This window comes from Schistocerca gregaria, chromosome 3 (genome assembly GCF_023897955.1).
Source record: "Schistocerca gregaria isolate iqSchGreg1 chromosome 3, iqSchGreg1.2, whole genome shotgun sequence".
Classification (NCBI taxonomy): domain Eukaryota; kingdom Metazoa; phylum Arthropoda; class Insecta; order Orthoptera; family Acrididae; genus Schistocerca; species Schistocerca gregaria.
The window spans coordinates 830,614,194-830,638,662 of record NC_064922.1 but is presented as its reverse complement, the minus strand read 5'-3'; the positions used below and the strand labels follow the sequence as shown (position 1 = coordinate 830,638,662).

General features: G+C 40.2%; 1 protein-coding gene across 4 annotated transcripts in view; it reads right to left on the bottom strand.

Annotated features, from left to right (window-relative positions):
- The window catches only part of LOC126354624 (CCR4-NOT transcription complex subunit 7), a 110,162-nt gene that overhangs the window by 4,669 nt on the left and 81,024 nt on the right, over window positions 1–24,469 (bottom strand). For all 4 annotated transcript variants that reach the window (XM_050004391.1, XM_050004388.1, XM_050004389.1 and 1 more), the window contains one exon: window positions 8,588–8,728. In XM_050004391.1, the coding sequence (XP_049860348.1) occupies window positions 8,588–8,728 (141 nt within the window). The remainder of the gene's footprint in view (window positions 1–8,587; window positions 8,729–24,469) is intronic.

The following is a 24,469-nucleotide window of genomic DNA, read 5'->3' as shown; positions in this document are numbered from 1 at the left end:
ATTTTTTTCAATGTATCTGAGTGCACCAAAAGATATTTAATACTGGGATATGCCACTAAATTGAAGCTCCCAGACACCAACAAAGAATAAAACAATCATCCCATAAAGTTGTTTGTATCGCACTGAAAAACAGCTTCAGACATCTTGTCCGTGTAGATCTTTCACTTATTAGCATTGCTGCCTTCGAAATTTGAATGGATACTCACTGGAAGTTGCCACGGGGTTTTAGCAAATCATTCTACTGTTAACCTGGTTTCCAAATAACCTAAAGGGTATTTACTCGAGTACAAGACAACCCTGAATATAAGACAAACCCACCCCCCTCCCCCTTTTTTACAAGGCTCCTTGGATAACTATTTTTTAACGCATTCTGACCAATCAAAATTACAAACTTTTATTGACCTTAGGTACCTGCCTAAAAATTTGTGCCATTTATTGATTTTCTACTTTTTGATAATACAAAGAGAAATAAACAAGAAGAAATTGTGTACATAAATTTTATCTTCACTGGCTTTTTTTGTTTAGTTACCCTGCCATCTGAGGTATCACTATTTTTAACCACCACATCATCCTAGCAGGACAGCTGCAAAACTTATATCTTCATTGTCATGAATATTTGGCTGTTTCTTCTGAATACGTTGCAATTTGTGAGGTTCTGGGTACAATGGGTCCTGCGAACACAGCTTTATCTCCCCCCCCCCTCCCCCCCACCCAATAAATAACAGATTTTGCTTGTATACTGATATAAGAATGTCATGCCTTCTGCTTCCAAACATACTGTCTGCCACCACTCATTGGCTGTGTAGAGCCAGCAGCTAACACACCCTCAATCTATCACACCACCCATCACAATGAGTATTGACATCACTGCTGCACAAACCACTGAAGTACGCCACCGGCTTCAATCTAGACTTTAATCATCTCCTGCTGAAATTTGTGCTATCACTGTGTATTTGTCCAATTTAAAAGTCTATTTGATTTCGAGTACAAACAGATTCAAGCAAACTGCAATTTAAATGTGGTAGATGTTTTTAAAAAGCCAAAGTATGAAGTGAAATTCCCATGGTTGGCAGCACGACAAAATTTGCTGCATGCGCAACATCCTCCTGCCTGCACTCGTTGAGAGTTCTTACTTCTCGCCCACGCTGGTGTCACTGTTCCCTCTCTAACCATTCCGCAGTCTTGTGCTTGATCAACAGTGAAGCATGAACAGCCGTGTCTTCTTGGGTGCAGGTCATATGTAACAACAGCAACTAATATATAAATAAAAGATCGCAATCACGATTTAGTTCAATTCTCGAACTTTTGTTTTTCATGCAATCGATTGGTGTCTGTCGGTACTATCTCCACTACTGGTCATTCCATCTTAATTCATTCTTGTGACAACTACTGCTGCCAGTTTAATGTGATTTGTTAGACATTTAATTCTCGATTATCTTCTTTCTTGATTCATTTAAATGTCATCATCTTGTTCTAAAGCTGGTAATGCTGTTGTTGCCTGGTAAACTAATAGGAGAAAAATGGCTCAATTTCTCGTTTGTAGCCAACTTGGTAAATTTTTACAGTTTCTCGGTTGGGTTCAGAATCAAATTATGGATTCTGAAGGACAACATTTTCGGCTTGAATGTTACCTTTACTTAAAAAGCAGCATAAATGTATGTAGACAGTATCCATACATATATGAGAACTTTTATTTCAGACCTGTTCAAATACACAAATAGTTTGTAAGCTGATAGAATGTAACACTATTTCCTCCTGTTTTTCAACAAATTATAAATTTTTAAGCAGAGCATTAGATTGCTGTAGCGGGTAGTTCACATTTTCTCCAGTATTCCTCACACAAGCGCCACTGAATCAAATGTCATGTTATTGAGCAAGATCAAAATCACATAAAGCACAGAAATATTGCTCTTAAAAATGCTGAAATATCGATGTTGTTAAAACATCACTCGTATGAGTGATACATTGATGTTTCTATATATTTTAGCAATATTTGAAAAATCACACCAAAATGATTTTATTTTTAAGTAGTACACTAAAAGAAAATAAGTTGTATTGTAAGTTTTAAAACAGAGAGAAACTGGAAATAGTCACTTATTTGTTCACAATCTACCTCTATCCATAACCTTGCCTAGCATTAACTTACATTAGGAGCAATGATACTGACTGATGCGATCGTTAACAGTCTTCATATAAATCAGGTTAGAAAACTAAATAAAATAGGTCTTGTGAAGAACTTGGTTTTTATCATTAAAACAATTTATTTCTCTGAATCCAAAATTTTGATACAGAATTTGTGAAAAGAAGCTTAGATAACCACTTAGTCCCTAGAAGTTTGTTTCTTTCCTAGGTGATGGGTAGAGATGGGCAAACGTGTTCATCCTTGGGAACTAGTTCACTGGTGATCACTCTTTTTTGGGAACTGTTCATCTTTACTCATTCAGAAGTGCATGGTATATTGTTCTTATGATAAACTGAAAATTAGTACCATAGATTACTGAAGGTGGAAGGTGCCAAGAGTGGGCCCATTTGCCTCCTCTCTGGAGCAAAGAGTTTTTATTCATTACAGAATACTCACACACTTTAAGTAATTTTTGTGATTCTGCAAAACCTCTAGTATCGCAGTGAAATAATATAAGATGGCACACGAAAAACCAGCGTCGAGTACAGACTGCTTTCCAATTACGCACGATTTTTGACTGCTATGAGCAGAATAGATGAACATGCAATAATTAGACAGTAAAGAAGTAACAAAAAGATAATGCAAACAAATTCGAAACAATGGATGACGATTGGTGGGCGACAATGAGCAGTCTAGTACTCGGGGCCGATTTTTTGTGCGCCACCCTGTACCACTGAAACAATATGGTAGAAGACACTATTATGGTAGACACACTATTATGGAGTACGGGCTTCATTCGGTTGTAAGTCAGTCTGCCTTCTGTAACAATGAACATGCTGTTTTACCTTGGATCAAAGAAAGGCAGAAAATGGCCACTTGTGTGTGACGCACCGACTTCCTCTGCATGTGTAACAACAAGAAAACTTGCCTTTTTATAAGTATGTGTTATGCTGTTTATCGAAATAGTGAAGCAAGCTGATATGCCCTTTTGTTACCTGAAAAGATGTATGCATTACATACCACATAATTATAAAATACATTTTAATTACCAGTCGTGGATACTGAATAGAATATGAAAAGAACCAGAAATCTGAAGTTCAAAAAAGGTTTGAAACAGATCTAGAACGGGCGTGCGCAGCAAACAAAACGAACAACTCGATACTGCACCAACTAAGCACAGTCAGTAGTGGAACAGCGATGAGTGGCCTTATGAAGAAGGAAGAGGGACACCGGATCCGAGGCAGACGCCTGAGAATGGGACCAAGGCCCAAACGAGATCAGCTGGCGTGCCATTGCGGGAACGAGACTGACTGTTCCCAGGAACCACAAGTAGAAAGCTGCGACCAAAATGAACTATGAAAGGCCGTTCCTTGGAGTTCATTCCTGGTGAACTGTTCCTTTGGACCCGTTAGTTTTCAAATGACCTATCTCTAGTGATAGGTGCCCCAGCCTCTGAGAACAAGCGCTTGCTTGGCACAGGTGTAGCAATGATGAGAAAATACACCTTTGAAAATTTGGGAAAAGTTACTTCGTGTCCTCCCACATTTCAATAGGGTCTCATTTATTAGGGTAATGGGGGACAAGAGGCAAATCTGAACACCAGTATCACTGATGTTTCCAGTAAATGTTGACAACTTATTTTTCATATTTTTGTGAGCCAACTGCTTGTGATATTTCCAGATGTCAAACTTTGAATCTTCTTTATAACACCTGTTGGATATGTAGTTTGCGATTGTAAGTACATTAAATTCCCATGCGTATTTATTTAAATAACTAATTTCCTTTGATTTTGTGACAGCATATTTTACTTGCATGAAATTTAATCTTGGGTCAAGAGTTGTTGAAATTGCCATATTGGCGGAATGTTCCAAGTTGTCCAACTTTCTTGCCTGTTGTTTCTATATTTTGTTTCTAAACAGAGCAATAGTTTCATTTTTAGGTTTCGTATCTTTGACTATGTCTCGAACACCACTGACGAATGGGATCCCCTGAAATTTCTTTTGTTAATTTTTCAAATGGTCATAGCAATTCCTCCATTTCTTTGACACACTAATTCACTGCTATAAGCCAATGTGGAGTCTCTGGTCTAGTCAAAAGTTTCTCTCAGACAACGGAAACCACCTCCAGGAATCATTATAACAAGCAGGAATTCAGTCGTGTGAACATAAAGCATCTTTTTTTTTTTTATTTGGCATTCTTTCAGTTCCACTTCTACTTGTCCTTTCCGTAACTTTAATGTACTTGACAATACCTCGGACTTTATTTCTCAGTTCAGTGCAATGTTTTTCCATCATCAACAGATTTATAAATGACTACGTTAATCATACAGTCAAAGCAAGGGATTTTTTTTTTTTCCAAACACGTCCGACTGACCTTCATAAAAGTGTTGTCATTATCTGTGATGATAGCTGAAACTTTATCATTTTCAATATTCTTCCGGATGATGTATCTGTCAGCTCTTCTGTGATGTGTAGTGTTCTGTCAGCTCAAAAACACCAAATGTTCAACTGAGCTGTAGATACTTGTCCAGAAAGTGAATAGTAATGTACACAAATGATTTATTTTACATATTTACATGTCCATTGGTAACCCCCCCCCCCCCCCTTCCCGCTGTCTCCTCCGAATTAAATCTGGGTATGCCTGCATTCTGTAAGCTAAAATTACCATCAGTTCAAATAAAATACTTCTAAAATTTGACACACATGTATAAATTTTTCTCCAACTAATTGGTAAAATTTTATTTACCGGTATACCTATTTACAGAACTGAGACATTCAAGTTCCGTATTTCACTTCACAACTACTTCAAAAATACAAACCTCAAGAGGACAGCAATAAATGTAGCACTGCATGAATTACGAGACTTGACGTGACAATGACTGAGCATCCATGAACAGAATAAATGCTCCATTGTTGAACAATGTCAATTTTTTGAACTTTTGTCGTTGATGCATCAGTGGTGTCTCACCACTCAAACCTTGATGTTTATGGATGAAACCTCAATGTTTTCAAAACATTGATTTATTGTTGGCATCCCTAATCATGAAATCTTGAGCCTATTTGAAAACAGGTATTGTTCAGTAAAACCTACCCTTCAGAGTTTTTCAAAATAAATTTGTGTGAAAGCTGAATGGTCAAAGCTTCATCCTTAAATGTAATTTAAGCAACCTGTTATGATACTCTGCGACTTTATGAAGAAGGTAATGTAACAGAGATAGTAACTAGTCACATTATGGATATGTAGTAACCAAACAACGTTTGCCATCGCCACTATCTGTATTCTTTACTTCAAAACAAAACTTATTCACAAGAAGCTAATTTAGAAATGTTCACAACACAAGAAATGCAGCTGCTTATTCTTACCGGATCAAGAACACAAGAAGAACGCTTCCTCTCTGAAGTCAAAGCTGTAATGGAATGCATAATAGCACGCTGCAGATGAAAAATTAGAAATCTTAACCAGTATTTGAATAGTGGTTTTTGCATCTACGAGGTATCTGCACTATCAAGAGCTAACTAATGAACATGACCCTCTTATTTTGGAAGAGCAATTCGTGGTGCTTTAGATTTTACACGTTCTTATATCCCTACAGTACCTAGGAATAACATGCTGGATACAACATGCCTGTCATATCACCAGGACTGTCCAACAGTGCTACCTTTTATGCGAGGCTTTGCACAATATTGGCAGGAAAGAAGAAAGGAAGATTAGGGCTTAGTGTGCTACTGACAATGAGGTCATTATACATGGCATACAAGGCTAAATTGGGAATGGAACTATCCTGGCATTTGCCTATAGGAAAACTGCAAAAAACCTTCACACATTTGGGTGACCAGACATGGATTTTAACTGCACCCTTTCTGAATACGCGTAGAATGTCTTACCACTTTGACACCTCACTTTGTGCTTGAGAAAGAGGTGGCTTGTTTCCATCCAACAGAATAAAATCTCTTAAATAGTCTGAAGGGCAATTACTCTCCAAACTTGGCAATGAAGCAAATGGATCCCACATAGTCTTATTTATATTCACCCATGTTGAAACTATAAGTATTCACTTAAGACAACTAACCGAGTTTTATTAGTGCAACAAACATTCACTAGCAGACATGCTATTCCACACAGTGTGTGTATGTAAAGACATTGTTGTCAGTAGTATGTTCAACCCTAATCTTCCTTCCTTCTTTCTGAACAATATTGCACAAAGTCTCACTCAATAGGTAGGGCTGTTGGACCACGCCCCAACTGATGCAAACAACAAAGAGATCACAGAACTCTGAAATGCCACTTCACAAACAAAACCTACCAGTATCTCCCAAAATACCCAGTAACAAGGAAATATATAGCTGCACTTATGATGGCTGCAGAAAACTGGCTGCATTGATTACATAACACTTGTTTGAATTAATATTTCACAAAACACTAGAAGCTGATTACAGTATTCACTGCATGTTGCATTCCTTGCCAATTCCCCTTGCCCTCCTCCAAGTTTCATCAGACAGAAAATTCCAAAACTATAATTATTTAACTACACTTGATAACAGATAACAGTAATCTAGATGCCAACAACACTTTAACCCTTTATAGATGTAATCACCTAAAATTTACACCACAAATATTGCGGAAAAGGAAAGTGCTGTTGATGTACACTTTGCACAGAGTGGATTGGTGATCAGAGGCTTGTATTGTTTGCCGATAAACAGATTGTAATAATACTTAGAGAACGGGTATTTTTTGTGCATATATACACTTTTTGAAATGGAACAATGCCTAATGGATCCACAATGGAATGTAACAATATTATGAAAAGGAGAGTTGTTGCTACTCACTCACTCACTCACTCAGACGCAGATAGGCATAACAAGAAGACTGTCAGAAAATGAAATTGTTAGGTACGATGTTGTTATGTTTGTTTATAGTGTGCTTGTGTGTTCCTTGGGTGTACTGTGACTTGCTAGTCAGTTTGACTGACAGTCCAAACAGTTAGTCATGAGTGGACAATGGGATTTACCAATGAACGGACACGGTCACAGTGTACAAAGAGTAGAGAAATAATGCAGTTCGTTGTTGTATGATGTATGTGGCAATATATCAATAAATGTTAACCATCTAGGCAATTATTCAGTAACCTCTTCAACCAGATCCATGAAAGTGGTACTGTCACACCTAGACAACATAACAGAAGGAAACAAGTGACAACTGCTGTTTCAGTTGATCCACCTACTAGCTTCTGCACAAGGAAGTGGCATGTGCCCCACATATACTCCAGTAACATAGGTTCCACCCCTATCACATCGCCCTCCATCAAGAACTGCATGGACATTATTATAAGAATGGTGTTAACTTCTGTACATGGGCATTAAGCCATGATACTCCAGATGTATCGTGTATGTTGTTAAAGTCATGAAGCCTCATTTAACAATCATGGCCAGGTAAATCATCAAAACATGCATTATTAACCTGTTGAAAATTCTCGTTGGCTACGTCAGGTGCAATGTCAGTGACCATAGAGCGTAAACATGAGGTGTGGGATTAGTGAACCGTCAGCTCATATACCAAATATTCACAGATATAACACAGAAGATGCAGAAGTAGCACAGCCTCCAAATAAGACAATCTTCCACGGATGCTAGATGACCCATCTACAGACTAGAAAGAACCTATGGTACCAACATGATAGCTATCCAGGCCATAGTGCACGAAGTACTACATCACGTCTTTGCAAAGTGTTTCCAAATCGTGGGATTAGACACAGAGGACCTGTACCTTGGACACCCTGCACACCGAATTTGATGCCTGTAGACTTTTTCTGGGGGTAAAGCTGAAATGTGCTGCCTACAAGGACATACAAACTATACCCGATGATATGCAACAACATATTACTGCAGCCTGCTTGGACATCTCTGCCAAAATGCTAACACATGTGCAGCAGTCACTCCATACCAGACTGGAAGCACGTATTGTTGTGCCAGTGGTCATTTTGAACACAACCTGTGATTGTCCATTATCTCATTACTGGTCAGAATCCACATGCCTAGTGTGTGCACTTCTGTTGTTCTTTTGCATATATTATCACAGATATTGCATGGTGTCAGCTTGGGAACTTCTCAAAATACATCATCTCATAAATGATTCCCACTAGAATCCAGCAACAAACACCACTAGCACACTAATTTACTGTATTTTTAGTTTGTTAATGTCAACAGGCATTGTTTCATTTAAAAACTGTATGTATGCACAAAAATACAGTTTCTAATTATCATCATCATCATCATCATCATCATCATCATCTGTTTATTGGCTAACAATAAGAGCCCCTGACTACCAATCCATCCTGTGGTAACTGCACATCAAAATCACTTTCCATTTCTGCAATATCTGTGGTGCAAGTTTTAAATGATTCACTCTGGACATAGCTACAAAAAGTTCTATTCTTGTACATTAAGTAAGTGATCACTTATTGCTTACCTCTCTCATCTTAAAGAATGCCATGCCTGTGAGAAGCGAATCACTTCCAGCTTGGTGCTGTGGTCCTATTCTTTCCAGCTCCAATTGGTCAGCTACCTCTTGAAGGCCTCCCTTCAGATTTTTACAGCTTTTCATGAGGTACTATGGAAATAAAAAAGAACAGATTGGCAATTTGTAGCACGAATATTGAAGTAGGATAAAGGTATGCAGCTAGACTGATATTAGAAAATAAAATTGTCATTAAAATTTATGACAAATTATAAGTGAAAAATTTTGTAGTGAGGGATTATGCTTGCTGAACTAAAATTACAAGCCATCTTTGTGCAAAAATGATATTATTCAGTCACGGAATTTTTAAATGATGATGAAGCTGTTTCTGTAGAGTAACGTAATAAACTTGTAAAATAATGGTTGTAAATTGAGATTAATTTAGGTTTTTTGACACACTGTATAGGCCTCAATTGTTATTCCAGCTTGGATTTTCCATTGCCTCAATTATATCATTCACATTAATTAGTCCCAAAAACACACACACAGAATTACTAGCTTTCGCAACCGATGGTTGCTTCTTCAGGAAGGAGAGGGAAAGACGAAAGGATGTGGGTTTTAAGGGAGAGGGTAAGGAGTCATTCCAATCCCGGGAGCGGAAAGAAATGGACAGGTGTACACTCGCACACACACATATCCATCCGCACATACACAGACACAAGCAGAAAATATGTCTGCTTGTGTCTGTGTATGTGCGGATGGATATGTGTGTGTGCGAGTGTACACCTGTCCATTTTTTCCCCTAAGGGAAGTCTTTCCGCTACCGGGATTGGAATGACTCCTTACCCTCTCCCTTAAAACCCACATCCTTTCGTCTTTCCCTCTCCTTCCTGAAGAAGCAACCATCGGTTGCGAAAGCTAGTAATTCTGTGTGTATGTTTGTGTGTTTTGTTCATGTGCCTGTCTGCCGGCGCTTTCCCGCTTGGTAAGTCTTGGAATCTTTGTTTTTAATATATTTTTCCCATGTGGAAGTTTCTTTCTATTTTATTTACATTAATTAGTCCCCTGTACACAAAATCGTTGTTTTATGTATGTACATAATGAGATGATAAAATTCCTATTCTGATAAGGTTACATGGCTGAAACATACTGAGGACACATGAGTACACATATACTTATAATCTCATTCAAGCTTTTCAAAACACTGGTACAAACCAATCCAACTTTTATCTATGTATAAAATTAAAGACTGTTTAAAGAGGATGCACAGAATAGTTTCTTGATGTATTGTTCCTTTTCCTTTGAGTTGTTCACTCTTCATAGTGCAACATAATCAGAAATCTGAATAGCCAGAGCGATGGAGAAAAATTGTTAGTGCAAATCATTAACATGGATTTTAGATGACTGATTGACTAGTAAATCATTGTATTTTGCTAAAATATAATTAATAAATTACCTTGAATGAAGTTGTTCTTTCACTACGCCCAACAGAAAAGAGTTTAACTGGTGCACAATATATAGTGGTAACTGTACAGAAAAATCTGGGCAACAGATTATTAGTTATTTAGCTGGGACAAATTTTTCATACATTTGCACAATTTATAAGAATGATCTGAACTGAATCAGGTTAGAGCAGTGATTCCCAAACCTATTAACCTTGAATGAAATCGCACCAGGCAATACAAGCTTTACTACCTAACAAACATTGAGATCTACAAAAAAACAAACATCTATTTCAAAATAATTAAAGATATATAATGCATAGCTGTTTGCTGAACAAATGAAGCCCATACATTTTGCAGGGGGTGTTTAAACTGACAAATACCGATTCAGTAAGAAAGTTGGTGAACCCCCCCCCCCCCCTTCCCCAAGTGAGATAAGCCTCTACATCCTTACATTTGTCCTCTAACCATCCCTGCTTAGCCATTTTGCACTTCCTGTCGATCTCATTTTTGAGATGTTTGTATTACTTTTTGCCTGCTTCATTTACTGCATTTTTGTATTTTCTCCTTTCATCAATTAAATTCTACTAGCCCTCATCTTTTTAACAACTCGATCCTCTGCTGCCTTCACTATGTCATTGCTCAAAGCTACCCATTCTTCTTCTACTGTGTTTCTTTCCCCCATTCCTGTCAATTGTTCCCTTATGCTCTCCCTGAAACTCTGTACAACCGCTGGTTCTTTCAGTTTATCCAGGTCCCATCTCCTTAAATTCTCACCTTTTTGCAGTTTCTTCAGTTTTAATCTGCAGTTCATAACCAATAGATTGTGGTCACAGTCCACATCTGCCCCTGGAAATGTCTTACAATTTAAAATCTGGTTCCTAAATCTCTGTCTTACCATTATATAATGTATCTGAAACCTTTTGGTATCTCCAGGGTTCTTCCATGTATACAACCTTCTTTCATGATTCTTGAACCAAGTGTTAGCTATGATTAAGTTATGCTCTGTGCAGAATTCTACCAAGCGGCTTCCTCTTTCATTTCTTAGCCCCAATCCATATTTACCTACTACGTTTCCTTCTCTTCCTTTTCCTACTGTCAAATTTCAGTCACCCATGACTATTAAATTTTCATCTTCCTTCACTACCTGAATATTTTTTTTTTTTATCTCATCATACATTTCATCAATTTCTTCATCATATGCAGAGCTAGTTGGCATATAAGCTTGTACTACTGTAGTAGGCGTGGGCTTCGTGTCTATCTTGGCCACAATAATGCGTTCACTATGCTGTTTGTAGTAGCTTACCCACACTCCTATTTTTTTTAATTTATTATTAAACCCACTACTGCATTACCCCTATTTGATTTTGTATTTATAACCCTGTATTCACCTGACCAAAAGTCTTGTTCCTCCTGCCACCGAACTTCACTAATTCCCACTATTAGTACCTTTAACCTATCCATGTCCGTTTTTAAATTTTCTAACCTACCTCCACGATTAAGGGATCTGACATTCCACGCTCCAATCCGTAGAACACCAGTTTTCTTTCTCTTTATAACGACGTCCTCTTGAGTAGTCCCCACCCGCAGATCCGAATGGGGGACTATTTTACCTCTGGAATATTTTACCCAAGAGGACACCATGATCATTTAATCATACAGTATAGACGCATTCAATCGGGAAAAATTACGTCTGTAGTTTCCCCTTGCTTTCAGCCGTTCGCAGTACCACAACAGCAAGGCTGTTTTGGTTAATGTTACAGGGCCAGATCAGTCAATCATCCACACTGTTGCCCCTGCAACTACTGAAAAGGCTGCTGCCCCTCTTCAGGAACCACACGTTTGTCTGGCCTCTCAACAGATACCCCTCCGTTGTGGTTGCACCTACGGTACGGCTATCTGCATCGTTGAGGCACGCAAGCCTCCCCACCAACGGCAAGGTCCATGGTTCATGGGGGGGGGGAGACATATTTTTCAAAATAAAACTTCCATAATGGCTGAAACAACCTTTTCAGAGTGTACTTTAACTTATGGCAGTGGGAAGTGAACTTTTAATGTGATGAACTGCTTAAAAACAGAATTGTTGAGTAAGGAATGAACTGAGGCATGCTGGGAATTGCTAAAGAATCAGGAGACAGACTGGAGTGGAACACATAATTACGGACACAGAGGAAATGAAATGGAGATGAGACAGAAGCTCAAAATTAAGCACGGACTTCAATGTGAGACACTTAATAGTTTCCACCACCAACCTCACTCTCAACATCTGGTAGAAAATGCTAATGTATTTTTGTCAGACCAGCAAACTTTTGGTTCTTTAAATGATCGAACTCCTATGTAATAAACAGCTTCAAACTTCTGATTAAAACTATTTGACATTAAGTATGTAAGCACAGAAAAGTTTAGAAAGAGTTTGAAATTTTGTGCAAAGCTTGTTGCAAATAAGTAAGTGTTCTCATTCTCAAATATTAGATGAATAAAGGCAGGTAGTTTTGAAGTGGTGAGTTACGCTGCCTCAAGACATGCACGTTTTCCAACTGTAATACTTGTATTACAGTGTTAAACCTTTAACCTCTTAATGAACAGATTACGACAGCATTTTAATTTCTTAAATCCTGTGAATAATTATATGAAATTCTGAAAATCAAAGTTTTGCTGCCCCATGGAAGCAGTTAGACATGCAACCTGCAACTGAGGCAATGTTACTAATGACTGTGCCACTAAGGCAGAGTTACTAAACATGATTTTCTGAAATTCCTTCACTGGAAAAGATGCAGTAAATATTTCAGAAATATGATCAAGAACTGCTGCCATGATGAGTAACTTCAAAGTATCATCAGTGTAGCAAAGTTACTTGTGTATTCACTAAAGGCCAGTTTTCCAGTCCAAACTGTATCCCTGTTAGGTTTCTTTGGAGTACACAATAGCTCCATTTTTAGCAATCACAAACAGCAGCATATCTTAGGCCCGAAAAGTTATACAGGTCACAGCAATAGCCATACACAAGAAAGGACAAAGAAGTAATCCACTTATACACCCATTATCACTAGCTCCAATTTGTAGTAGGCTTTTGGAACACATACAGTGTTCAAACTTAATACAGTACCTAAAAGAAAATGATCCTCTAACAGAGACAAAGCATGGATTCAGACAATATTGTTCTTATGAAATGCAACTGGCTATTTATTCACACAAATTAATAAGTGCTATTCAAGACACACTCAAGTTGATTCCAGATTTCGAGAAGGCTTCTGAACGCAATCACATAAGCGGCTTCTAATTAAATTGAATGGCTATGGAGTATCAACTCACTTGTGCAATTGGATTCACAATTTCCTTTCAGACAGGTTGCAGTTCACAGTAATTAATAGCAAGTCATTGAAATGAAGTGATATACATCACTCGCGAAGGAAGAGTTTTAGGCCTTCTGCTGTTAGTAACCTATATAAACGATTTAGGTGGCAATCTGAGTAGCCTTCTTAGATTGTTTGCAGATGTCTGTTGCTTACTGTCTAGTGAAGCTGTAAGCATACTGTAGTATCAATGCCTATCCCGCAAGCCTATATCAACAGTCCCCTCTCTGGCAGGCGCAGAGTGAGATTGTAGAGGAGTAGTTGTTTAGATTCCATGGTACACACATCACACAGTGTTGACATGATGGCTGTATACCGCAATTTACAGTAATTTTGCCAAAGTACTTAAAATTATTGCCATGGAAGTTATGTACATAATACCAGTGCTGACAGTTCAGTACTGATGATTTATTTGAGAGTGATAATTCTGTAATTTAATATCATGTCGCAAGAACAACAAACAATCCAATCAACCACGTCATGATGGTCATGGAACAAGTAACATGTTCTGGAACAATTATTGTGTGTGTGTGTGTGTGTGTGTGTGTGTGTGTGTGTGTGTGTGTGTGTGTGTGTGTTTTTGTGGTTTTAGGGCGCACAACTACAATGGTCATTAGCGCCCTGACTAAGTTAGGAATGCACCGCGAGGCACAAGGTTAAAACAGCAGCTAAAAGGGACAACACTATAAAAGACGTATTAACAGGCATAGGATTAAAAAAAAAAACAACAGCATAATCAAACGTCCTTAGACAGGTGTGTCAAGTTGATAAAACGAAGAACGCAAGCAGCAGCTCCTAGGTCATCTGCTAAAATGGCATCCAGAGTACATGGCAGGCCAAGATCAAGACGCGGTGTAGTAAAATCCAGACAAGACGTTAAAATGTGGCGGACCATCAGCAATTGCCCACATGGAGAGAACAGCGCCGGCGCAGCCATCAGCAGATGGCTATGGCTGAACCAGCAGTGTCCAATTCGTAGCAGGGCCAAAACGACCTCCTCCCGCCGAGAAGGACGTGAGGAGGATGTCCAAGCCGCAGGAAGAGGTTTCAAGGCCTGAAGCTTGTTGTCCGTAAGTGCAGCCCAATCGGCATGCCACAGCGATAAAATGCGCCGACAAATGACCCTGCTACAATCTGATGAAGGGACACAACAAGAAGCCGTGCGAGGCTGGAGAACCGCAGCCTTGGCCGCGGCATCTGCAGCTTTGTTCCCAGGGATATCTGTGGCTAAGTGTGTTCAGCGATGATTACGAAAAACAAGATATATGTTTCCTACAGTGCCTCATAAAAGTAATATACATCTAGAGAAAGTTTTAACTTGTGAAATTGTGAAAAACAAGAACAACAATGGTTTCAAGAATACCTCCTAAAAGAGATATATATACCTGCAGAAAGATTTATCTCCACAGATACTCAACCACCCACACAATGGGTACAAAAAAGCACTGAATGTATATACCATCTGATGATGAGTTGCTAGGCAGCTCGAAACCGGTCATGGTTAAATAAAATACATCTACATAAAAGGTGACTGGTTGCAATAATTTCTGAAAACCCAGGGATACCGACATGGCCAGGAACCAGCATAAATCTAACCGGTGTGTGTGTGTGTGTGTGTGTGTGTGTGTGTGTGTGTGTGTGTGTGTGTGTGTGAGAGAGAGAGAGAGAGAGAGAGAGAGAGAGAGAGAGAGAGAGAGAGAGAGAGAGAGAAATATCGGTCGTCTGACCAAATGCCATAAACACAGGCACTTTTTGTTCGGATATCGTACTACCAATTTTTCAAACAGGTTTGTCGTGATCGACCACACATATGCTCATGAGAATAATTAGTACCACCACTAGAATGGACCAACTATTCTTACAAATTTGGTAAGTCTAGACAGCTACATCTTTTAAGACATGACAGATGTAACAGGTGAGGGGGTGGAGTAGTGGCATACATATGCTTCACTTTATCACTTATGAACTGCAAATATCTAACAATAAAGAAGATAAACAAGTGGAATAGGTCATCACTGATATCAAATTCTTTAACAGAAAATGCATGATGTGTGTCCTCTACACACCTCCTACAGTATGTGGGTTTGCATGCTTCAAAACTGCTCTTTTAAATCTCGAATTGACATATGAGCAAATAATAATAACTGGTGAAACTAGCATAAATTTTCTATACAACGGTCCTTCCAGTGTGAAATATAAGCAGATGGTTTCTTCTTCAAACAAATTGCCCCTCCAGCTTGCTCCTACCCATCATACAAGCAGTAGTCACACTCTCATATATATACAGGGTGTTCACAATGAGACTCCAACATTTTAATATCCTATATCTTTCTCACTTCAAATGTTGGACCTGTGAATCCTGAAGGGGCAGACATAGCAACTCAACAAGTTTGTGGTGTGCAAATTTGATACACCAAGTGGCCATAGTGGAGCTGCAATCAATTGTTTTAGCAAAATGGAGGACATGAAGGAGTGTGCACAAGAGGTCTAGTGGTATGCAGAGACAAAATCGGCGACCCAAGTGCAAAGAAACTTTCGTCAAGTTTACAACAAAGCGCCCCCATCGTTCAAGAGTATAAAGAAGTGGTGTGATCAGTTTTTGGCTACTGGGAGTGTTGCGAAAGGGCATGGTGGTGATAAGCCTGGAATCGGCGAACCTCATGTGGAAGAAGTGCGGCAGTAATTCGAACAAAGTCCACAGAAGTCAGTGCGACAGGCAGCACGAGAACTTCGTATGAAACGTTCAACAGTGCACAAAGTGCTTCATCAGCGATTACGTTTGTACTCATATAAAGTTCAGGTTGTGCAAGAAGTCAAGCCTGATGATCGACCAAAGCGAGAAGAATTTGCCTGTGTCATATTAGATCGCATTGCCGCGAACGAGACATTTTTATCACACGTGATGTTTACTGGCGAGGCAACCTTTCACGTGTCAGGGGCTGTCAATCGCCGCAATGTGCTCATCTGGGAGCCCAAAAATCCACATGCACCTAGGGAACACATGTGCGGCAGACCAAAAGTTAATATGTGGTGTGGTTCGTTGATAAATCGCATTGCTGGGCCGTTTTTCTTTCAGGAGGCGACTGTGGATGGAGCCATCTACCTGGACATTTTGGAACAATTTGCCGTGCCACAGACAACAGACCTGCAGCCAAATGTGATGTTTCAACAGGACGGTGCACCACTCCACTGGAGCCTTGATGTCCGAAAATTTTTAAATGACATTCCCGCAAAGATGGATTGGCCGTGGTGGTCCAATTCCTCGGCCGCCAGGTACGCCTGACATAACCCCCCTCGATTTTTTCTTGTGGGGTTATGTGAAAGACCGGGTATACACTCCACCAGTAAAGGGCCTGCAAGACTTGAAACAGCACATAAGAATTGTCATCAACTCTGTCACAGAACAGATGCTCCGCAACACAAGGCACGAAATCTATTATAGACTTGATATTCTTAGTGCTACCCAGGGCGCCCATGTTCAAGTGTACTGAACCGTCCACCTGTGTATGAAAACTTTATGAGCTGCTGTATGAGGTCCCTGTATTTGTTCATCAATAAATTGTGTTTCCTCTCAGATTTTATGAGTTCAAATGTTGGAGACACATTGTGGACACCCTGTATTTGCAACTAAATCCCCAAAGAGAGAAATTCAACAAAATCCCCAAACATACCTCTCAAATACGTACACTTGTCATTTATTTTCATGACACACTTGCTAGAATGTTCCAGAAAGAAGCTACAACTAAGCTTGCTATGGATGTGCAAGAGGTAGCTATCATATGCTCCTTAGACTTCAGCACAGCCTCTGATAGTAACTTCAACTTTTTACTTGCCAAAATCAGCAGCCTAAATTTCTCACCAAGTGCCGTCCACTGGTCTTGTTCATACTTGACGTACCACCAGCAATGCATCATGTCCAGCACCATTAAGTCACAATGGAGGCAGGTAGTACCAGGTATCCCACGTTCAGTATTACGTCCTATACTCTTTTCACTGCATGTATATGATATGTAATCAGTATTGTCCTACTGCAAATACTACATGCGTGCTCATGACCTCCAGCTGTATCTAAGTGCAAAACCAATGAACCTGAAGACAGCTATCACGAACCTCAATTCCGACTTGTATGCACAATAAAAATGGGTGTAGGATGTAGCGTTAAAACTCAACCCATCCAACAGCCAAGCAGCACTGGTTGGTCATTCCATGCTCATTAGCACAAAATATCAGAAATTCCTACCATTTTTAAGCCTAAATGTATAGGAGTTCTCGCAAAAAGGCACCCGTTGACTTCTCTACTATCTTTTGTTTTTGTTTTTGTTTTAGGGCACAAAAACAACTAGGGTCATACATGCCCATGTCGAAAGCAAAGAGAGGAGTTAAAAACGACTACACGTCAATCCCAATCAATGGAAAATAAGGCAGCTGAAAACAGGGACTTGGAGAAAGTTCTATAAAATACACCATAGAGAAATGGAGGTCCAGAACTAAAAATTAAATGGCCTTCGCCATATTGCTATGGTGGATAGAAAGTAAAGTGCGTTTGACAGCCCACATGTCATTCACTAAAATGCCCGATAACTCAAATGGCAAACACAAACAGGAATGTAAGCAGTTAAAAAAAAGCGCATTCCATCAGAAAATGGTGGACAATTAAAAGTTGGGTGCAATGTGCACAAAGTTGTGGGGGAGCTACACTTAATAATAATGGCAATGGCTAAAACAACGACGCCCAGTACACAACCTAGTTAAAATGTCCTCCTCGCAGCGAGGCAGCTTAGCGGAGGTTGTCCAAGATGCTGGGAGAGGCTTGATAACCTGGAACTGGTTCCCACGAAGGGAGGACCAGTGGTGATGCCAATGCAACACCACCTGCTGACAGATGCAGATATCATTGGAGGGAATGTAAGAACTAGTGAGCTGAGGTGCAAGGACTGCAGCCTCAGCATCCGCATCAGTGGCCTCGTTTCCTGTTAGACCGAAGTGACCAGGAAACCACATGAACAACGCAGTGTCTCCATTAAGAGTAAACAACTGACAGCTTTCCTGGACCTGTTGCACTAAGGGAGGGATGGTGTACAGTACACAGAGGCTTTGAAGGGCACAGAGAGTCTGAGTAGATGATGCAATTGAAAAGCCTCTCTCATCGGATGCATGGCATCACCTGATACAGAGCGAAGAGCTGTGCTATAAATACTGAGCAGTGTTCTGGAAGCCAATACCATAAAACATCGGCACCAATGACAAAGGCACACCCGACACCACGGTCAGTCAGAGATGTCAGTGTACACCAAGGAGGGTGGTGTGATCTGCACCCCAGGAAGTACCATGAAGGACACACAGGACACTTGAGGGACTGCATACAGCAGGCTGCCATGTAAGACATGTGGGAGGACCAAAAACATTTCTTATTGAGTATGAACCCCAGAAATTTCGCAGTTTCAACGAACGGAAAACCAACATACCCAAGATTTAGAGACAGTGAAGAAACCAATTTTGCCGTCAGAAATTGATACACACAGTTTTGTCAAGGGAAAAACGAAAGCCGCTGTCAATGTTCCATGAGTAAAAGAGGATCAAGACATTGCTGAAGACACCACTTAATGAGACGAGTGCATGGAGAACTGAAATAGATGGCAGTATCGCCAACGAAAACGGTGCCCAACAGAAGAGAGGCCATTATAGGGTTAATGGTGATAGCAAAGAGACTAATTCTCAGGATGGAACCCTGGGGTACGCTGTTTTCCTGGATAAAGGTGTCTGACAAGGCAGAATCTACACATACCTTGAAAACTCGGTCTTTTAAAAATTCCTGGAGGAAACAGGGCAGTAAGCCATGAAAGCCCCACATGTAGAGAGTATGGAGGATACTAGTCCTCCAGCAGGTGTCATAGGCTTTCTCCAAATCGAAAAACATGGCTGCAGTCTGGGATTTCCACAGAAAACCATTCATGGCATGGGTGGACAAAGTGACGAGATGATCAACTGCAGAATGGCACACTCGAAATCTGCACTTTGTCGTGGTTATTAAATTGCAAGAATCAAGCCTCCATACCTGCCGGGCAAGAATTGTACATTCCATCAACTTGCAAAAACAGCTGGTGAGAGAAATGGGGCGGTAGAAAGAAGCTGTTTGTCCTTACCGAGCTTAGGTATGGGTACGACACTGGCTTCACACCAGCATTTGGGAAATGTGCCCTCTGCCTAGATGTGGTCCTACGTATTAAGCAGGAGTGCTTGCCTGCAAGAAAAACATGCTGCAACATCTGAATGTTAACAGAGTCCAGCTCTGGGGTGGAGGATCAGGATGAAGTGAGAGCGTGATATAGCTCCCTCATAGTAAAGGCGACATTGTAGCAATCTATTCTGAGAAGAGAAGGGTATCGCCCGAGCCTCCTCCGCTCGTTTCCGGTGGACGAAGTCAGAGTGATACTGGGAGGAGCTCAAAAACTCCGCAAAATGGTGACCCAAAGTGTTGGAGATAGCAAGAGGGTCACTTTGACATCATCTGCTACAGTCAGGCTGGAAATTGGGGAATGGATCAGAGGATGGCCCAGGTAACGAAAGAGGCAGCAAAATGTTAAAAAAACTAGTGAATGTAATCCAGCTAGCTTTATTGCTATCCCAAAGAACATGATGACACTGTGCATGCATCTGTTTATAATGAATGCAGTTTGCCGTCTTAGACTATTAAAAATGCGGACAGCATGTCTCCATACGCGAACTGCATCACGGTCCACCTCAGTCCATGGAGTCGAGGTAGGAGTCTCGGAGAAAATGGACCACTTAAGTCAATGGGCATGCTGGGCAGTGCAGAAGGATAGATCCAAATGGGAATAGGTGTGCGAGGAGCCTGAAAGGAACGTGAGTGCTCCTACATTACGGCAGAAGAGGTTAACTTGGTTAAGGTGGTCAGCCAAGAGAGCACCCCTCAGACAGGTTCTGGGAGAACCCCAAAGGGGATGATGCACATTAAAGTTACCAAGCAGCTGAAAGAGGCGAGGTAGCTGCCCAATAAGCTGGAGGAAATCTGTCCTGGTGACATTGAATGATGGAAGGATGTAAACGGTACGAAGAGAAAAGGTCAAGTGAGGGAGGAAAAGGCAAACTGCAACAGCTAGACGACAGGTGGTAAAGGAGATGGGTTGATTATGAAGGTCATCCAGCATGAGCAGCATGACTCCCCCATGAGATGGAGTGCCAAACTTGTTGGGAAGGTCAAAATGGACCAGGAAGAAATGTGGAAGCTCAAAGCTATCCTGAGGATGCAATTCTGTTTCCTGAATGCAGAGAACAAATGGACACTGCAGATCGAAAAGCAGCCGTAAATCCTCTTTGTTGGATCGAAGGCCGCAAACATTCCATTGGAAGAGTGTCATGATGAGGAAAAAATGATGGGGTGTCACCTCGGCGGCTGCTGACTGCTAGCCTGTGAAGACTCAGTGCTACAGGGCACAGAGGCAGGAAGATCCTGCTTAATGAGGTGCACAGGAGCATCAGCTTTCTTCTGTTGTCGCCCTGCAGATTCCAACACAGAAAAATGTGTCTGTGGTGAGCATCGGCAACAAAGAGGCAGGCCGGGAGAACGTATCACGTGGTGATACTGTCAAAGATCTTTGAGTCAGTGAACGAGAAGGCTGTTTGCCTTTGTTTGATTTCTTTGAGCCTTTCCGGTTACCAGAGGAAGACTCAGGTGTTGGGTGGCTGTCTTCACTGGGGCATTCCTTCTGTCCTTTCCAGCCTGCTGGTTGTGTAGCTGGTGACTTCGTCCGATGAGGCGAGAGTTCGATAGCTTCTTGCACAGCTGGATGACGAGATGGTGATGCTACCATGACACTGGGTGATTTCATAACCTCAGAGCTGAATTTGAGGTTGCATATCTGCTTGGCCATGTCCTTCATGGACTGAGATGCAGCAAAAACAGTACTGTAACAGGGTGTATACATGGACAAGGAAAAAAAATTCCCGGGTTTCTCCCGGATATACCGGTTAAAAATACACTTTCTCCCAGGGGAAAATATACTTTTTCCCTGTTAACTGACAGTATATTTTCTCTCGAAACTGTATAATTTATTAGTCCTTTGAATGATTGTGCTTTTATACACGGGCGTAGAATTTCCCAGCGGTATCGAAAACTAAACACAGGGAAAAAACGCGTTTTGGAAAGATCTTTGATGCGCAGCAACATGTACACTGCGTATTTTCGTATTACGAAAGTATAAATTCTAAGTCCACCAAACACCATGTTACTTTCAGAAGCTTTGAAATCGAGTTACGATGTGCTTTTGTAAGCCGTCTCATGTCACGAGATCCCGCCAGCCGCTGACAGCGGTTATTCAGAGCTTAGGACACGTAATGCGTATAATATTGGTCTGTAAGATTAATATGCTGCTAGAGGAGCTAAGCTTTCACATATAATGTTGGTCTTTTATGTGAGTATTACAATTTATGATACATCACACAAATATGCCAGTAAAAGTTTTAATAATGGCATAAATTTCTGATGTTCTGGGCTCGAAATTCACCTACATGGTTCATCATCGAAGAGTTGATTTTTAAATGAGAGCGAAACGCTCTGCAATTTAAGAAATTCATCGTACATTCTCGCAAATGGTTCCGGTGTAACTGCCAGAATGCTACTTTGATGATAATGCTTTACAAACCACCATGCAGGATATTTTCCCACGGCCTGTTAGAAACAGGTTCGTTTCTGCAGTTGCCAAAGAGTGGCAGATGACAGGCATCACCGCGCTTGCGCACCTACGATGTCGTAGGGAGCCCGTATGTGTAAAACATTTAAAAGATCTTGCATTATGTCATAAAAGAAATAAGACACCAGAGGATACTCCAAGAGCATCGAATTTCATGACCCATGCTAAAATGTCCACATTTAAAGTGCACATTTGTATGTCCAGGTTCCCAGTGAAGTAGGCCATGACCTGACATTAAGTTTTCAGTGTGGTTTCCGGGATGTAAATTTTCTTGGAGTACCAATACTGTGTTATCCCATGTTTGGTTCTTTATTATGGCATAATGCCATACGTGCTAGAAGTTGAAATCGTGCACTTGAAATTCAGCGAACAGTGTGTGGAATTAAAGACTTCATTTCAAATATATTGTCTGCCTCAGTGGAAAAGATTAATAAAAGAAAATTTCTTTAGCAAACCGACAAAAATAACTTAATTGTTCTGCAAGACAATTAATGCTTGACTGTCAGAAAGGTGGAAATAAAATAAAATCTGCAACTAATAACACATTCTAGCCTTCCGTGATTATGTGAATGTATTTTAATTCACTTGGTAGCTCCTGGCCACAGAAATCTGTTTTGTTTTCATTTGACGTGAGAGCAGTAAATGAACAGGAAACAGCAAAATCACTAAATGTAAACACGTGTCATGTGGAGACCACCCACTTCCCCACTGTAACTCAGATTGCTCTGCGCATCAGTCCCGGATCTATGATATTTCCAAACTGGGGCAATATCCCGTCACTCACTCGAGCGTTTGAGATAGGACATCAAAATTTTTTTTACAATCGAATTTTCAAAAATATGCTCATTTTGTAGCGCTCATCTTTCTGAAGAGTTTGATGGATAAAACATGTGTGTTCGAGGAAATGCAACACGTGTTATTTGGTCGTAAGTGTGCCAAAGTGCAGTGCCTCGCCTCCTCACACAGCATTCTTCTATCGCACGTCACGGTACTTCATTCTGTGGAATTGAAACATGTATATTTTGTAATGGATGCCATCAAACCATATTCAGGACAGTGGAAATTAAAATGTCCTGTGGTGCCTCTCCTGCTTCCAGTCGTTCGGTTTGAACTCTTTATTCCCTATCAGCTAACAACTTGCTGCTTTGTGTGACAAAATTAAATATAGGATACATAAACCCAGTAAAGACATGAGACAAGCAGGACAATACACATTTCTTCAATCCTTAGCTCCTAGAATTTTTTCTCTCTAATCTTGCTACAGCTTTACCTGGCATGCTTTCCTATCTGTGAAAGAATCTATTACCTCAAAGTTCGTCAAACGCTTTACTACATGAAAAGTCGTCTAATACTGAAAAAGCTGTTAATACAAATAGGACCCAAGACTAGTGCAGTTCCCCGATCTGATTACGTCTATTTTGTCACTGTCTGCTAGATAAAACAAAATAGGCCATTCTAATACTGCAATAATTGTAACGCACATCAAATAAACAAGACTGTTTTGGCACAAACGATCTTTTTTGTAATGACAGAATATAACTCACAATGTACCAGTATCAAATGCCTATTAGACCTACTTCAAGCAAAAAGCTTTATGTTAGGAAATAGTTTCACACTTCATTCATACGCTCCAGTTTCTGAAGTATGAAATCGGAAAGTAGTAGTACAAATTTTTATACAAACTTGGAATCGTCATATTGTTCCATAATTTGTGTGATGTACCCGTTTCTTCTCCTTCCTCTTTCTAACAAACAGTCTTGTTATCACTAATTCTGTAACTATTCCTGCCAATGTAAAAGCTTATTCGCAGGTTAACTTCACTAACTGCCAGAATCACCAATTTAGTTATCCTGTGATTATTCTCTGGTCTGTCGTTGTTACATGTTTGTACAACACGTTTTCCGCACTTCTTCCAGAATAGAACTTAATGCGGCTGCTAGCTGGGGACTGTACAATTGGCCCTTACTAGTATAGCGATCTGGCTAAAAATTTTCTATCAACATTTCATTTTCTTGGATACAACGAGAAGGTAATACGTAATCTTTCTTACCTGTTATTCATTTATTTCCAGTCCTGTAGTCTGAATCTAAGGATGTCGCTAGTAATTATAGCAATGCTCATCATTCGCAAACCCAGTCAACCACACAATCAGACAGTGGTTGGCATTCATCGGTTCAGTCTTATTCCGCTCATCTTGTATACCCCCTTTTGTCCGTAGGAAAGCTTGTTTCTACATGCGACGAGGATTTCCCGGACAGAGACATCACGTACACTGTGCACGCATTCACAAATCAACTTACGATTCATTCAGAAATAAACTTAGAATGTGTTCAAATAAGTTCAAAAACCGATAGGAATGCATTTCAAAGTCATATGAATAATCTATTT